The sequence below is a fragment of the Pristis pectinata genome, chromosome 23 (genome assembly GCF_009764475.1).
Source record: "Pristis pectinata isolate sPriPec2 chromosome 23, sPriPec2.1.pri, whole genome shotgun sequence".
In the NCBI taxonomy this organism is placed as follows: Eukaryota; Metazoa; Chordata; class Chondrichthyes; order Rhinopristiformes; family Pristidae; genus Pristis; species Pristis pectinata.
The window spans coordinates 10,571,347-10,589,094 of NC_067427.1; the positions used below are offsets into that span (position 1 = coordinate 10,571,347).

General features: G+C 38.3%; 1 protein-coding gene across 1 annotated transcript in view; it reads left to right on the forward strand.

Moving 5' to 3' along the window:
* ddx31 (DEAD (Asp-Glu-Ala-Asp) box polypeptide 31) overlaps nt 1-17,748 on the forward strand; it is an 86,049-nt gene that overhangs the window by 49,700 nt on the left and 18,601 nt on the right. Inside the window, exons 18-19 of the mRNA XM_052037075.1 lie at nt 8,616-8,724; nt 14,554-14,737. Of these exons, the coding sequence (XP_051893035.1) occupies nt 8,616-8,724; nt 14,554-14,737 (293 nt within the window). The remainder of the gene's footprint in view (nt 1-8,615; nt 8,725-14,553; nt 14,738-17,748) is intronic.

Here is a 17,748-nt window from a genome sequence, read left to right on the forward strand (position 1 = left end):
AATCAGCTGTGCAGGAGTTTGGGACCTCCACTTTAGCACAGAAGTCCAAACTTCACTCGAGAAGTAAATGCCGGCATTTCTGAGGATAGTTTAAGCTACCGCAACTTAGTGTACAAGGGAAGTTGCTGACTACATTGGAAGTATCACAATACAACTACCCAGTCTATCACACCATCATATAGGAGCATAATTATCCAAAAAAAACATAGCTCACTGACTGATTAACTTGTACTCTGATACATTGACAGGATTGGAGCTGCCTCTTGAATAAATTGTGAGGATGCTTTAATTACATAAAACTCCATCGTCTGCAACAAACGGTGTGTTTGCAGCCTAACTGATCAATGCTGGATTTGATACTGCATTTGAACCTTTTCCCTCCCATAGCATTGCACTCTTCAGTTAACTGTACCAATGTGTTCTTTGCCCCTCATTTTTAAAATCATTGTTTTTTTTTATTTATTTAGTTACTGGATGTCAATGCCAGCAGTTATTTTCTTTCTCTAATTGCCCTTGAACTGCCACCTTGAACCATTGCAGTCAGATTATATGAAGGTAGTGTAGGGTGAGGAACTTCAGGATTTTAGCAGTATACTTCCAAGTATGGACGATATTTTAGAGGGGGAGTAAGAGGTGGTGCTTTTGTCTTGTAGATGAAGAGCACGTTTGAAAGGTGTGCTCAAAGAAGCTCAAAGTTGCTTCATTATACCTCAGTCATAGAATCATAGAGAGATACAACACAGAAACCTGCCCTTCAACCCACCAAGTCTGCACCATCAATCACCCATTTACACCAATCCTACATTAATCTCATTTTTCTTATCCTTCCACACTATCATCAGCTCCTCTCCCTAGATTCAATCACTCACCCACACACACTGGGCAATTTACAGTGGCCAATCGACTGACCAACATGCATGTCTTTGGGATGTGGGAGGAAACCCACACAGTCACAGGGCAAATGTGCACAGTCCACACACACACCACCCAAGGTCAGGATTGAACCCGGGTTTCTGGCACTGTTAGGCAGCAGCTCTACTAGCTGTGTCTCTGCCACCCAGGATCACTACAGCTGAGTTGCACGGTTGATGTTAAAGGCCATTGATCAGTGCCAATTGTCTTTCACTCACTGGTATCAAGATAACTGAGTATTATAGCTTATCCCATCCAAAAAAAAATGGGTGATGTTCGATTGCACTCCCAAATTATACCTAGTAGATAGTGGAAAGACTTTGAGGAGTTTGGGTCTTTCTACAAAAATAACCTCTAATTCTGACTTGTTCTCATTGCCAGAGTGTTTATGTGGCTAATCCAGTTAAGCTTCTAGTTAATAGTGACCACCAGGATATTGATAGCAGGGTTTTCAATGATTGTAAATCCATTTAAGGTCACATGGAGGTAGTTAGACGTGCTGTTGTGCGAGATGGTGATTGATTAGCATTCACATGTTACTCAGTAGCCAGGCACTGGATAATGTCTAAATTTTGTTACATCTGGGTATTGCCTACTTCATTATCAGAGATATTGCAACTGAAATTGAGCAATATGCAATAGTCATTGAACTTTTTCATTTCTGACATCCTTACCTGGGCTCCCCATATATCCAGCTATGCGATTTGCCTCAACTACTACTTGTGGCAACAGGTTCCACATCCTTACAACTGATTTCCACACTGAATTTATTGTTAAGAATCTGATATTGATGATCCTAGTTTTGATCTTGTGCTGCACGATTGCAAATACATTCTCGGTATCTAATTGCATAATAGCTGTTAATGGGTAAGCTTGCAACTGGTAATGTTCTCAAAATGGCTTGAATTAATCTCTGATTTCAGCAACTATACAGTCTAATCTAGTTATTAGAGAACTAGATTAGACTATACCTTTGGTGAAAGCAGAGATTAAATGGATATGTTTGTTTCCTTGGCTTCAGTACTTTAGTCATTGCGGTTTGAATGAACACAGTTATACGCATCTTATTGCACCAGTCCACTGTACTGTCATGTTATTAGGATAATGTTATTCTTTGAACGCCACCAAACATGAGCTTTAAGTTCAAGAACTTCTGACTGTTAAATATAGAGTTTCCAGTACACACCACACTCAGTTGGTCCACAAAATGGTGGGTGGGCAGCAAGGCTGGTATCCGCCTCTTAATTCACATCTTGCCTGATTCCAATCCTGTACCCTGCCCTCCGACAAATATCACAGATGTGACTGGAAGCTCAGTATGAGAGGATTTTTGAGCACAAATCCTCCTCCTCCTTTGCCATTTTATTTTTGCCTTCTCAAAAACACAATTACAGTGTTGCCAGGATGGAGAAACAGGCTGAACACACAGGCGTGCTCGGCGGGAATCTCTTTGGCTGACATCACTCGATTATGTCCGCTTCATTGTTTCCCACAGCAAATGGCTCACCTTCAGGACACTACAGAGGAGCAATTAAAAGGCGATTATTTTTAAAAACCAATTTGTAGGGAAATCATAATACCAGGAACATATCTAAGGATACATACATTAAGTACTTGCCCTTAGAGTAGGGTTTTCCATTAAGTAGCTCCTATTCATAAAAGTATGCTTTTATCTACTTTTTATCATTACCATTTTTTTCATGTGTTATGTGACGCATTTTTTTTCTGATGACTATATAACTGACACAATTCCCCAATTACTGGGGGGGGGGGGGGGGGGGGGGGGCGGGGGGGAGGGTGGTGAAGAATAAACTTTAGCAATTGCTTTTTAATTGTCCATACATTCCAAATACAAGACATGGACTTGTACCACAACTCATTTGAATTACATTTTCTGGATTTACTTTTTCTATAGTATTAAGTATACAATAGTATAGTATTAAGTGGTAATAACACAAAAAGGCAGGTCTGTCCATTGAATACACTTGTTTACATGATGATTAACTTGGTTTTTGAAGAGTGAAAACCAGCAAAGACAGATCGGATTTGGATTAGAGAGGGCATTGAAAGGTTTGGGGTAAAGGCTGACCAAATATTTCATCCATTATGATACTCCTACACTGCTGGACTGGTGGAAGTACCATTCTGGAAAGCAACAAACGGCGCTTAAACAATGTTGCAAGAGAAATGAGAAACCATGCAAATAAGTGCATTTTGAAGTCAGCCAAAATATTTGCAGGATTTCTACTTCAGCCAATTGACTTCAGTATTCATAAATTTTGTTCTGCTAGCAGAAGACCTGGCTTGGAAAGAGTAAAGGTCACAGATAGGGTCATAATACCATAATGCCAGTTCTACAACTCTTTATGCATTCCCGGTAGGAAACTTTGGTCAATTGATGAAACCCAATTAAACTTTTTTCATAGTGCACCTTCTCATTATTATTTGAGTGTTCATATTGTATTTCCTGTAACAATGATGAAGCCTATTTGATATATAATTGAATTAAATGAGTGGAATAAATATTCAGCTCCAATTTAAGTAATTTCTAACTAGCTTCAGAGTTTGCAAATTTATTGAATTGGACTTTAAAGATTTACTTTTGTTGAGATAAAATTCAAATATTGTGTTAGGCAACTTTACTTTCTACTATTTTTGTTATTTTAAAAAACAAATAATCAATAGGAAAAGGTAATTTTTGAGCCTTGGTAAATGTGGAAGAATTGATTAGGTTGCTTTGCTCCAGCATAATCATCTTCCATACTTCTGAATTATTTATTGCAATGTTCTGTCTATTCTACTCAGTAGGAAAAATCCATTTTAAAATTGCAAAACCTAGTCTTCACTTGAAGTCAAACATGTGATTAACAGTGTTTTCGAAAAATGTATTTAATTGCAACTCGCGCTTTCTGCATTGGAAAGTTGATATGTGTATTACTTTAATTACTCAAGCTTTCCTGAGAAATTAAGCTTCAGACAGTAATTCCTGGACTGTCATCTCTCGTCTCCCCAGCATTTAATGTGCACTGCTGGAGCTCAGTATCTAGAGCAGCTGGGCTAGGCCTGCTACATTAAGCAGATATCAGATGATTTTCTTTGTAATTGAATGCTGTATTGATTAATGAATTGACAAATTGATTATTTAGATGCATTAAACCATCAAAGTGTTATCACTTCGTGGTTAAGCATGCAATGAGTTGCCAGCCTGATAACTCAAAGTAAAACTACATTTCAATAGCTGGTGTGTTTACTGAAGCACTGTTTGCACTTTCCTGAAGAAGCTAGCATATCATAGATGACCAAATTGAATGCATGCATTTCATTATAAATTTGTTTTTAATGTATTTTAATTATTACCATGTCATTTTTAAAAGAATCATAATGGTGGAGCTGAGACCATTCAGCCTATTAAGTTGATGCTGGCTCTCCATACCCCTGTAAATTATTGTTATTAAATTGCCACACGCTCTTTTAATTGAACAAATGAAGAGAGATTCAGAATAAATGAGCATATGAGAGAAACTAGGTTGATAATATGTGTGGCTGACTACAGAATGTTCAGAGGGGAAGTAAAAAAGAAAGTAAGAGAGGTGAATAGACAGGCAACAAATATTCATGGGAATCCAGAAATATCCTACAGGAATGTAATTGGTAAAGTATTGTGAAAGGAGAGGTGGGGCCAATAAGAGGTAAGAAAGGAGATCTGATCATGGAGGTAGAGGGCAGAGCTGAGGTACTAAGCAAATACTTTACATGATTCTTTCCCAAAGAAGAAACGTTGTGGGAGTCTCAGCAAAGGAAGACTTCGATGGGCTTTAATAGAGGAGGTAATAGGGTTTCTCCAGTTAAAGTACACAAGTCACCTGGACCAGATGGGTTGATGAGGAAGTAAGGGAGGAAATTGCAGGCCACAGTCTTCCAAATCTATTAGATTCAGGCTGGTTCCTGAGGACTGGAAAATTACAAAGGTTACATCTTCGTTCAAACAAAAAAAGATGTAGGGATAAACCCAGTAATTACCGATGAGTCGGTTTAACCTTGGTGACGGGGAAGGTTCTGGAAACTAATCAGGGACAGAATTAGCAGACAGTTGGACAAATGTGGGTTGATTAGAGAAAATGAGTGTGGATTTATTCAAGGCAAATCATGTCTAACTAACTTAATAGAGTTTATAAGTAACAGAATGGGTCAATGAGGAAATGATATGGTATATATGGACTTCCATAGTGGTACTGATGCATTTTTTAAGTCTACGGTATTCTGCATTATTTGGATAACTTTCCCCATTAAGCATAATGATATGACTTGTACCAAAAGCACCAATAAAATTTTGGTAAGGGAACTTTTAAGTAATGGCATTACCACAAGTAATGGGTTTATCCAATCTCATGACTAAGTTTAATGATGAAAAGTTCTCATTTCTTAAATCATCGTTTAGCAAGAATGAACAATTATAGAGTGTACAGTACCTATAAGGGTGAATGTTTCTGCACTATTTAAGATATTCTCACTAGATCTAAAATAGACCCAAGGTGATTATATGGCAGATAGTGTGCTCTTACAGCTTCTGTTGCAATTATATTGGAAGTACATTTTTATTTTGAATCATGTAAATATTCAGCTTAAACAATTTTATGTATTAGAAAAGGCCATATCGTCCCCTGAGCCTAACCGGCTTGTAAGTCAGCACTTTTACTGTAATGTAAGATTTCATTTTTTGCCTTTGCTGTCCTTTCTGGCAGATCATTCTACATTTCTCTCACATTTTACTGTCAAATTCTTAATAATGCAGTTTCCACATTATTTCTTACAAATTTACATGCTTCAGTCCTTCTGGTTAATAGTAAACATGACCAACATGACAAAGAACATTAATTTACTAATGTTACAGTGCTGTTGATTTGGAAGGTTCCAGTTGCAATCTTTCCTGCATAGTTTATTCATCTCTTAGCTGAGGAATGACAAGTCTCTCTCACACGGGAGGATGAGCCGTTAGGGTGCCTCCTTGCACCACTTTCTAATTGGCGAATGGAAAGTTCCATGCAGAGTACTCAAGCGTGCTTACCATGCTCTGTGCACTGGCTCCTGGTGAGACTTGTTTACACCCAGTGAAAATTTAACTTTAGACATTAAAAACAGAAAATGCTAGAAATCAACAGTGCTTTTGGAGAAAGAAACGGTCAATATTTCAAGTCAAGATCTTTGATCAGAAGGTCTATTTTGCTTTTGCATTAACACTCATTTCACTTCTTTTTTTAAAAAAAAGAACAAAATTCGGGTTAAACTGGTTGCAGTATTTTGCAAACCCAGTTGATATAAAATTATGTTATCTAAATGTAGGAAATGCAATTTCCCCACAGTAGGAATGGGAAACTGGAAATGAAGAACCATTCCTTGTAGATGTTGCATCTCTCCCACAAGCATTCTTACCTGCTTTACACCCGCTCTATTAGTACATGGACAGCAGTAGAGTATTATACTTTCAATACAATTGAATTAAGTTTGAGTGGTTCAAAAAGTAAAATACTTCCCATTTTGTTGAAATAGCAAGTATGAATAATGTGTGCTGTGTTCATTTGTTATTGTTGCTATACCACTAAGCTGCTACTTCTGGTTGTATTCAGTTCCAATCACCATTACACTGCTTTTTGAAAGACAAGGCAGTTCCCCAGAGGTGTAAAATAAACTTTATGAATATTATTTATGGCATTCTCACATGCCTACCTGCCATACCTTGAGGACTGGGCACTCATTTGGTCGAAACAAGAATTAAAAGTAATTACCAGGGAATAGGAGGATGTAATTGCATTTTGTTCAGAATGCAGCTAATCATACTTCTCATGACGTGAAAAGCAGTCTTATGGCCCAACAAGCCTATGCCAGCTTTCAGAGCAATCCCAAAAATCATTCTCCCTACTTATTGTACCGTATTCTCTCTCACATGCTCCTTTACCCCTCCTTACTCTTCTAATGCCCACTTACACTGAGGTAATTTACAGTGGCCAATTAATCTACAAATCTACACATCTTCAGGATGTGGCATTCTTTCAGAAAGAATATGCAAACTTCACAGCCAGTACTGGAAGTCAGGATCAAATCCAGTCACTGGATCTGTGAAGTAGTAACGCTGTGCTGTTACTTTGCCTGAAATGTGCTGATTTGTAACTGATTTAATGGTTTCATGGGTACTGAGTCGTCTCTGTTACTTTATCATATCTCAGCCTAGAATTTGCCACACTTAGCTACCAAAGAGGGCTTCACAGCCAAACCTTATTCTGAGCTTGGACATACACTTGCATTCCAATTGATCAGAAACAGGCCTGTACTTCTTTATCTCCTCTCTACTTCAGTAGCATTGAGTCAAGTTGTACATAAAACTGCACCAGGCAGCGCCTATGCCAATGGTTCAACAACAGTCTGTGCCCATCTTGTACCTTCCATTTTACTGCAATAGGCTTCATCACTCGACCTGCCATTTTTTAATTCCAAAATGAAAACAATTTTAATTCCTTAAATAAAGAATTATAGGGGGAAGTGAAAGAACATCCATTTTGAATTCATGGTCTCAAATTATGGCATTGATAAGCTGTTGTGGAAAATTATTGACTGAAGTGAATGCTTACTATAACTTGGCCACAATGTGCTTTGTAAGTCATGATGTAGATGTGATTGATGGATGTCCTGTGTTGTACCTTGCACTAAAGGTGATTGTGCCATTGTCAGACTCATTAAAATCAGAATGGTTATTGTTGCTACCCAGTCTTATAGTGTGTGTGTTAAATCCCACTCTATATCCCAGACAAATATCACTTGCAAGTCTGTAATTAGACCCAATTTCTGCTGGAGTCCACAGCAAGCTCTTGGCTCTTGATGGAGACCATCCTCAATATAAAAGTGGTTATTAGAATTCTCAGAGCTCTCCATCCATCAGCCCCACTGATCTATTCGAAGACGTGTAACACATTGTATACAATATCTGATTCAGGGTTCAGCAGCTGAATCTGTGTTTGCTCAGTGCTCATAGGGATTTCCACTCTTATTTGGTACTGGCCGCTGAGTTCAATCTCATGCCGGCAACTGTTACACTTTCTCATTAATTTTAAACAGTAAAAAGGAAAGAAAAAACATACCTTCCATTATTAAAAACTTTATTCCTTTAATAACATGATGCTAGGTCCTCAGGGAAAGGTCAATCATCCTTTAAAAAGTAATTTGACATTCATATTAAAAGCCAAGAAATTGTTAGAGTGCTAGGTAGAATCTATCGCAGTCCACAAATAACACCAAGCTGTCTTATTCAATGTGATCTTTAGCTACATTATATTATTTCTTTTCAGTAATATTGAAAGGATTAACCCTCATGCCCCTTTGTGATTATTCTGTAATTTTCTTGTTATTAAATCTGTTATAAACCCATCCATTATTTCTCACTGAAACGCTCGTTGTTTAGTTAACCCTTCAAGGACTGCTATGTTGTTTGTCAATTAGAATGAAAGGCTAACACTAATTATAATTTTGTTTTAAATGTTCACAGAGTACTGACTGAAGAGATCTGGGGCTCCTCTGTAGATTTACTTCAGAAATGAGTGCTTATTATTACCAAAGATGTTGCAAGATAGATAACCCAGATGTATTCTGCAAGTTTCAAAAATAAATGAACTTAAATAGTTAATGAGCTTTTTTTTTCCCACATGCACATACAGTTGGATGGTGCTTTTCTGCAAGAAGTAAGGGAATCAGCAACAGCCTTGCAAAAAGTGTATGAGACCTTCGTGCATTCAACCAAAGAAAACCTTCTGCAAGCCAAGAAAGGTCAGCTTACATCTACTGCTTTTTGGTTATAACCCTGCGAACCCATAGGCAGTTTTCATTAGCAAATGAGAGTTGCAGTCTTTTTTATATAACTGGAGACTTTGACTGGGTTGTTATTGAAAAAACTGAGACTTTCTTTAATACACAAATAAAACAAATGTAACAAATAATACATAATTTTCATAGCATTCTAAATTAAACTGAAGAGGGAATAATAGATATTGCAGTAAATTCACATCAGCACCAAATACCTAATTAGTAAATTTAGATTGATCTGATGAAATCATTGGATCCAGTCATTATTTGCTTAAAAGTCTTGTGGATTTTTCTCAAGCTTCTTTTTTTTAAATACTGAACAAACTATTTGGTTTATTGTTAAACAAATTACTCAACTGACAGTTTTCTGATCTGAAGTACCTCATAATATACACAAACATCCTGTTGGATTATGCCTTAGTTATAATCTTCTGGCATATTATGATCAAAATCTGCAGACTTTGTTACTAACCAGTGTATGCCTCTATTGCACCTGTATTTGCAGGTAGGTCAAGCAAGGTTATCTTGGTTTTTAATATACAATAACTGTGGAAAGTGATGTTGTCATTTTTTAAAATTTTCTTTTTTGTGTCAGATAGAGGGGATGCCAGCTCCCTCCTCCACCTCACCGCCCCCCTACCCACCTCCACATCGAAGTTTTCCGTGTAAAATCTCTGAAACAAACTTGATCTTAGTTGAAGATATGAAAATAGAGGAGAAAATAAAACCAACAAGGAGGCAGAAAATAAAACCAACAAGGAGGCAAAAAGTTTCAATTGATAATCACAGGCAAATAAGCAATATTATTAATGGGATGCTGCACTGGTTGGTATCGGTCAATTCTTCTCAATATCCAGGCTACTGAGATCACAGCTGGGGCTTCAACCTTTTACCATTTTATAACAATGACTTGGGTGAAGGCACGGTTGCTAAATTTGTTGATGACGTTGTGATAGCTAGTGAAGTAAGTTGTGAAGAGGACATTATGGATCTACAAAGAGATATAGGAAGATTAGGTGAATGGACAAAGATCTGGTGAATGGAATGTATGGTTTGAAAATTTGGCAGGCAAAATTAAAAAGCATATTAGAAACATAGAAAACCTACAGCACGATACAGGCCCTTCGGCCCACAAAGTTGTGCCGAACGTGTCCCTACCTTAGAAATTACTAGGCTTACCCATAGCCCTCTATTTTTCTAAGCTCCATGTACCTATCCAAAAGTCTCTTAAAAGACCTTATCGTATCCGCCTCCACCACCGTTGCCGGCAGCCCATTCCACGCACTCACCACTCTGAGTAAAAAAACTTACCCCTGACATCTCCTCTGTACCTACTCCCTAGCACCTTAAACCTGTGTCGTCTTGTGGCAACCACTTCAGCCCTGGGGAAAAGTCTCTGACTATCCACACGATCAATGCCTCTCATCATCTTATACACCTCTATCAGGTCCCCCCTCATCCTCCGTTGCTCCAAGGAGAAAAGGCCTAGCTCACTCAACCTGTTATTTAAATGGTAAGAAATTGCTCAGGGTTATGAGTGTATTAGTCCATGATTCACAGAAGGCTTATATGCAGGGAAAGCAAGTAATTAAGAAAGATAGCAGTATGTTGTTGTTTATTGCTGGGGAAATTGAATACAAAAGTAGGGAGCCTATGCTACAGTCATATGCTACATTGGTGAGAATGCACCTGGACTACTGTGTACAGCATTGGTCTCATTTGAGAAAGGATGCTAACATGCAGGAAGCAGTCCAAAGAAGGATTACTAGACGAGAACCTGGAAGGGGTGGGTTGTCTCATGAGGAAAGGATAGGCAGGCTAGACTTGTATCAAGAGTGAAGGGACTTAATTGAATATATAAAATCTTGAAAGGTCCTCACAGTGGATGTGGAGAGGATGATTCCTCTTGTGGGAGAATCTAGAACTAGAGAGTAAGCCAATTTAAGACAGATGAGGTGATTTTTTTTTCTGTCCCTCAAAGGGCTGTGATTCTTCAGACTCTCAAAGGGCAGTGGAAGCAGAGTCTTTGAATATTTTTAGGCAGAGGTAAATAGGTACAATGAGCAAGGGAGTGAAGGGTTACCACGGGTAGATAAGAATACATAGTACACTAAAGTGACAATTTAAGGAAGATGCAGAATAGTTAAAGGGATATACTAATCAGCAAAACCTAAGAAAGACACTTCAAGTTTAAAAACAAAACCTGCAGAAACTCAAAATCTGAAGTAAAAACAGAAAATGCTGGAAACGCTCCACAGGTCAGGCAGCATCTGTGGAATCAGAAACAGAATTAACGTTTCACTCTTCTTCTTCCCTCTGCCACCTGACAGTTGTGGGCAGCAGCTAGAAAGCAAACGCTAATTGCAACTCTTGCCCCCATGACTGAACCCCTCCCCAAAAACTCCACTCAGTGTTCAGGGCACAGAAGCCAAGTCTAGAAATCCTTCTGCTGCCTAGGCTGCTCAGCCATACAGACAAGGGTTGAGACTGCAGACCTTCCTAGTCTGAATGGTTCATTTCTGCATTAAGCAATGTATTTGTTAATTTATTTACTAAAGGTGCTTTTGTTTAAGTTAAAATAATGGTAACTTAAACCAGGTCCTTGCAGTCATTTAGTGCAAAGTGAGGAATTGTTGAATTCACAGTAAATTTGATGTCTCTTCTGTCTCTTCTTGTAAAATCTGACTGGAAAATTGTTCATTTCTCATCCTTACCATCCCTTGCCTTAACGAGTGCATGTGTGCGATAAAAAGGTGAATGAATTATTTAAGTGCTTCAAAGGCAATGCAGCTTTAACTCAGATGGTATTGATCTGAAATAAGCACACTTTTCCTTGTAAACAGAGCTTTAAAATATTCCCTGGGTCCTGTCAGCCACAAATCCATAAAATGACACATTTTATTACTGTTCATAAACACTGATGTGCTGCTACTCTCGCTCAATTCTACTTAAACTTTGTGCAAACAGGTATTCATCTGAAGTTCTGCACAGCAGAAAATGCCTTTGGCTACAGTCAATCTTTTTTTGTTAATTGTGTTTTCTCAGTCTACCATTTAGACCTGATATTAAACAAGCTGTTTCATACTAGTTTATAGTTCTTTCTTACTATAATTCTCTCTTAAGCAGTGATCCAATTCACATTTTAGAGGTTACTGAATTCCCTGTATGCTTTGTTTTTGATATTCTGGATGTTTGTATTTTTCTAATGGTTTGGACTTGTATTGTGTTTAATAAAACTGGAAATCTCCGAGTGGTTAGACCGCACTTGGAGTATTGTGTGCAGTTCTGATCATCACCCTATAGGAAGGATGCGGTTGTGCTGGAGAGAGTGCAGAAGAGATTCACCAGGGTGTTGCCTGGATTGGAGCACTTTAGTCATGGGGAGAGATTGGATAGGCTGGGTTTGTTTTCCCAAGAGTGAAGGAGGTTGAGGGGTGCCCTTGTGGAGATATATAATATCTATCTCTCTATCTCTATCTCTATCTCTAAAAAATATAAAATATGATGGATAGTCAAAATCATTTTTCCCATGATAAGGGTATCAAAAACAAGAGGGCATAGGTTTAAGGTGAGAGGAAGGAGTTTTAAAGGGGATTTGAGGGGAAAGTTTTTTTTTTACACAGACAGTATTTGATATCAGGAGCTCAGATACAGTCACTATGTTTAAGAGTCATTTAGACGAGCAGTTAAATAGGCAAAGCATAGAAGGATACGGACCTTGTGTGGGCAAATGGGATCAGTGTAGATGAGCAAAAAAAAATCAGTATGGACACAGTGGGCCGAAGTCCCATTTCTGTGCAAGATAGCTCTATGACTGTAAGTACAGTGTATATTTTCATTCAGTACACATCTCTACCTTTCAGAAGGAACTCAAAGGCAGGTATATTATAGTCCTTCCTCTTAAGATATTTCCCTATCACCTCCAACTGTGTTTGGTGTGGGTGATATTTACACTCGTGAATTGAGAGATTTCCTGTCTGGGCGGTTGCATATTCTAACACTTAATCTTGGATACAACAAGAACAAGAGTTTTCCTCCACTCTAGCATAACATTTATGTAAGTAAATCAAACCAGGGATTCACGTAATGCTCTAGTATACATGTTCCCCTTTGCACAGGTAGCCTGGCCAAGTAAGGTCATTGAATTATACGCAAGGTGGTCTAGAGTCAGATAGGCTCACTTGGTACCACACTTACCTCTGATTAGATTAGATTGATGCTTCAGTCCAATACCAAGTTGGAAATGGTGTCTTTCAGATGAAACTTTAAATCACGACACCAGCTCGTATTTCATACTTCCATATTGCAGAGAAGATGACCATTTTGGCCATCAAGTCCATTGAGGCTCACAGAAAAATCCCATTCCCCCACTAAATTTTCCCTGTAACCTGTTGTCCCCACATTCCCATCTACTCCCTTCAGATTCTACACCCACCTGCACTAGGAGCAAGTTACAATGGCCAATTAACCTACCAGCCCCCATGTCTTTGGCATGTGGGAGGAAACCCGAGCATCCAGGGGAAAAACTACACAACTACAGGGAGAACGTGCAAACTCCACACAGACAGCCCCAGAGGTCAGGATTGAACCTTGGGTGTGGAGCTGTGAACATAAGAAATAAAACCAGAAGGAGGACCTATATGCCTGCTGCATCATTCATCAAGATCATGGCTGATATTCTGTCTCGACACCATCCTTTTGCACCTTCCCCATGTTCCCTTAGCAGAAATCAATAGATTTCTGGATATTTTGTATGAACTCTGACTGAGCCTCCTCAGTCTTTAGGAGAACAGAACTCCAAAGGTTCACTTGCATAAAGATATTTCTCTCTCCAGTCCCTAAACAGCCTACCCCTTATTATGACACCGTGATCCATGATTCTACACTGCTCAGCCAGGGGAAAATCCAAGACTTCCAGCCCATAAACCCAGATGTGGCTTAAATCCAGATGCTGGAGCAAGAAAAAATTTTGTTCTTACCTATTGGTTGTAACTGGTGTCATTTTCCTCCAGCAACTCACTTTTTGTAGATTGCTTAACAATATTTGGTGCTCCTTTGCTTCTTGATTCCAATAACTATTCAAGATTTATGACTTTTCTGCTTGTGGAGTTTAAACACTGTATCCTATGGGTAGTTCTGCAAAGGATTACAGTCCTTGCGTTGTTGGGGGCAAAGTGAGAAGGCTCCCCATTGATCTTTGACTGCAGGGCATGCCAAAAGGAAACTTTTTGAAAATGGAAGTAATTTTATTTTTTTTTTAATCTACTGCAAAGAAACATACAGCTGGATTTCTATTCACTTTGTTTTCCCAGCCATTACCACACCACTTTGGTGTTCAGTAAGTTCTCTTGTGGAATTAGAGTCCAGGCTAATTAAGAGCTACTTGATCTCTTACATTTGATATTCTTGCTGCTGTTGGGAATCCAGACCATACAGGTTAAACAGGGATAATGACAGGGACTTTTTAGACTCAGACGTGCAGATAAAATTTATTCCCCATATTAAAGTCCTACATTCTGTCCTTTTTTTAAAATATTATTACAAATTACATGCCCTCATTTATAGTGTAGATTGTCTTATGTAGTTCAGAATGGTGATACTGTAGACTTTTTAAAAGCAATATATTTATCTATTTACAGCCCAGTAATACCTAATATCTGATGGAATGATATTTCACTTTTAAGAAAATTAATTTTCATTACTAGGGAAGTTGTATGGTAAAAACAAAATAACATTTATCAAGGTATCAAAATGTGACTGATTCCTAATCATATTTTTAAAAACATTCTTCAGCTTTGCAATCATTCATTCGAGCATATACCACATATCCAGCAAATCTAAAGCAGATATTTCACGTGAAGTCCCTTCACCTTGGACACGCTGCCAAAAGCTTTGGACTCAGAGATGCACCACAGAAGCTGAGTGGCACAATAATGGCCAATGAGCAGAAGAAGAATCTTAAACGAAGAATGAAGAGGTAAGGGGCCTTGACTGCTTCAGTTAATTGTCGTGTTGTGATTCAGACGTTTCCAGTTGCCTAAAATAAAGCAGGGCCAGAGCCATAAACATGGTTGCAAATAAAGCGCCTGATTGCTTTAAAGGATAGTATTTTAGATCTACACAGGAAAGTAAGGCATTGTTTCAGTATTGTGATTGTTGCATGATCATTGGAATCTTTCAGTTTTGAACTATTTAGTTTTCCATTTATCTCTGTTATTCAAATGAAATTGTTACCCCATTCCAAAGATTAATTTCAATGTGCTCTAAATATGCAGTACTGTGTAATTATCGTAGTTTTAACATAGTCTGGTTGATAATTTTGCGTGCTTACTACTCTCCAGAATAAATCGAATCATGAGACGTTTCTTTGTTTTGCATTCTGCAGCTGTATTGTAACATTACATGCCTCTGGCTGAAGAGAGTAAAAACACTCTGGACTTCTGTTCTCTGATGTTGCTTCGGCAGAAGTACCAATTGCTCACATAAATGGGGTTTTAGTTGAGTTTCTACTAAAAGTCAGGAAAATTCTCTTCCAAGATACTCTGCTAACAATGACTGAACAGAGTACATAGAGGATATTCTCCCTTGTGTACATTTAAGATGGGTCGATATTCCTGCCCTTGGGCTAGGTGAAGGTTTGATTATCATCTTCTCTGTTATATCCAGCCACCCATATTCTACAGAAGAGAGCTGTGGCACTTGTGAGTGGAGTCCTTTTCTATAAGGATCCAGAATACTTGGTACATGCCTGTGTTAGCTGGAGTGCACTTATTCTGACTTGCATGTATGCCATAGATGTTTTATGCACAAGTTTATGCCAGGTATGTTGATTCATTAGCTGCTGCAGTAAACACTCTGCTTGCTTGCAAGCAGTTGAGATTCTTGTTCCCTCTCTGATAAGCCTTTCAGATCCATTATAGATTTTTTTTAATTTTTCAGTAGTAGATGTTGAAGTAAATAAATGTATTGCTGCCTGTCTCTTCCAACAGGAAAAGGAATAAGTACCAAGAGTTAGATAGTGCAGGGAAATATTCATTTCTGGGTTACTTGCATTCAAGTTCAATCTAGATATACTTGATCAAAATCATCATCTTGTTATTAGTCTGAAACATTGCTGTTACTAAGCATGGCTCCGCATTTTGGCACAGGCATGTACTATACTGGCATTCATTCAGAGAATTTACAAAGACACAGTTTCTTACTGGTACAATGGTGAATGTTTCACTGTAGCTGGGATTAAAACCAATAATAGAGTTTGCATCTGTCGATATTAATAACTGATGCCAAATGCCCAAATGAAAACGCTTCATGTTCCCATCACCTGCCTTGAATGACAAAAATCAACAGAAAAGAACTACTTCACAAAGTGACAACCAAAATTGTGGTTAGGTGTACCTCAGAACAGGTACACTGTTCATGAACCCTTACCTAATGTATTTTAATCAAAAGAAATTGGAAACTGTTTTTGTAATTTTTCTGTAATTTTTTTGCAATTAATAACTAGTGATTCACACTTGGAGTATTGTGTGTAGTTCTGGTCACCATAATACAAGGATGTGATTAAACTAGAGAGAGTACAGAAAGGATTCAGAAGGATGTTGCCTGATTTGGAAGGCTTGAGTTATAAGGAGAGATTCAATAGGTTGGGACTATTTTCCCTGGAGCAAAGGAAGCTAAGGGGTGACCTTATAGAGGTCTGTAAAATTATGGGAGGCATAGATAGGGTAGATAGTCACAGTGTTTTTCCCAGGGTAGAGGAGTCTAAAACAAAAGGATATAGATTGAAGGTGAGAGTGGAAAGATTTAAAGTGGACCTGAGGGGTGTGTTTTTCACACAGAGTGATGGGACCTTGTTCAAAGGCTTTGTTCTTCAAGAGAAAAACTCAATCATGAAGCTAGGGCTGTTAGCCTTTTCAAATTGTGCAATGGGATCTTTCGCATCACCTGAACACTCATCTTTCATTAAGCATGACACCTCTAAAAGTAAAACGTAACAAGATCTTGAACCACTCCCTCTACATTGGACTGAAGTGTCATCACAGATTGAATCCTGAGATCTGGAAGAGAAATTTGAGTCCTTACGTTGGTTATAAAGTCAGAAGGATGCTTATACTGAGCAGAAATCATACAATTCCGATTTGAAAAAAGTTATGAGAGTTAAATTTTTTTAGGAGTATTTTATCCAGATCTTTCTCAAATGTACACAAAGGTTTGCCTCACTGCCATGCTGTGGAAATACAATTGGGCTCAGTGAATTCACAAACTAAAGAGAGCTAGCAACAAAAATACCTCTCCAAGGAGCATATCACACCACAGATCAAAGGAGATCTTTCATACTGGGTAAGTACTTCTGAAGAAAACCCAAGCTGGTTCTGAACATGCTGGTGCAGAATACTAATTATTTCTATCACCTGAAGAGGGGTGAGAAGAGAGAATCACCTGTGTTCCATCAGTTTGATAACCTGTTTACTGGCTCCAGCTCGGAAACTTTGACTGCCATGACAACCTCTTTACTGGCTATGACAATCGCAGACAATTAGCTCTTGTCTGTCATGAGCCGTTGTCATGTATTGGATTTACTCATGGGCCACCAGCCATAACTCTGTTTTAAGCCAGTGCAATTCCTGCCTAAAATGCATATTGAGAAGATATAATGTAAAAACATTTCAAGACACTAGTTGGTCTCCCATGGTGTTGCACAGGAGGTGTCTCAACCAAGTGTACACTTCGTATAGAGTAGGTTTGAGAAGCAGTGCATAATTGGTACACGATACACATTTTAAAATTGTACAATTTATTCTTACCTTTTTCATTATTTTAGTATTAGTTGGCTCCATGTGAACTGTCAAGTCATAATTCACTTTCCCATTTTAAAGTCATCCTTGCTTGGAAGCTGAGAGTAAAATTGTTTGGAGTATAGAAATCCAATGGAATACAGTTTTGTTAAAGGCACAAAGTGGATCATGACCGTTAGTGGAGGAGGATGTA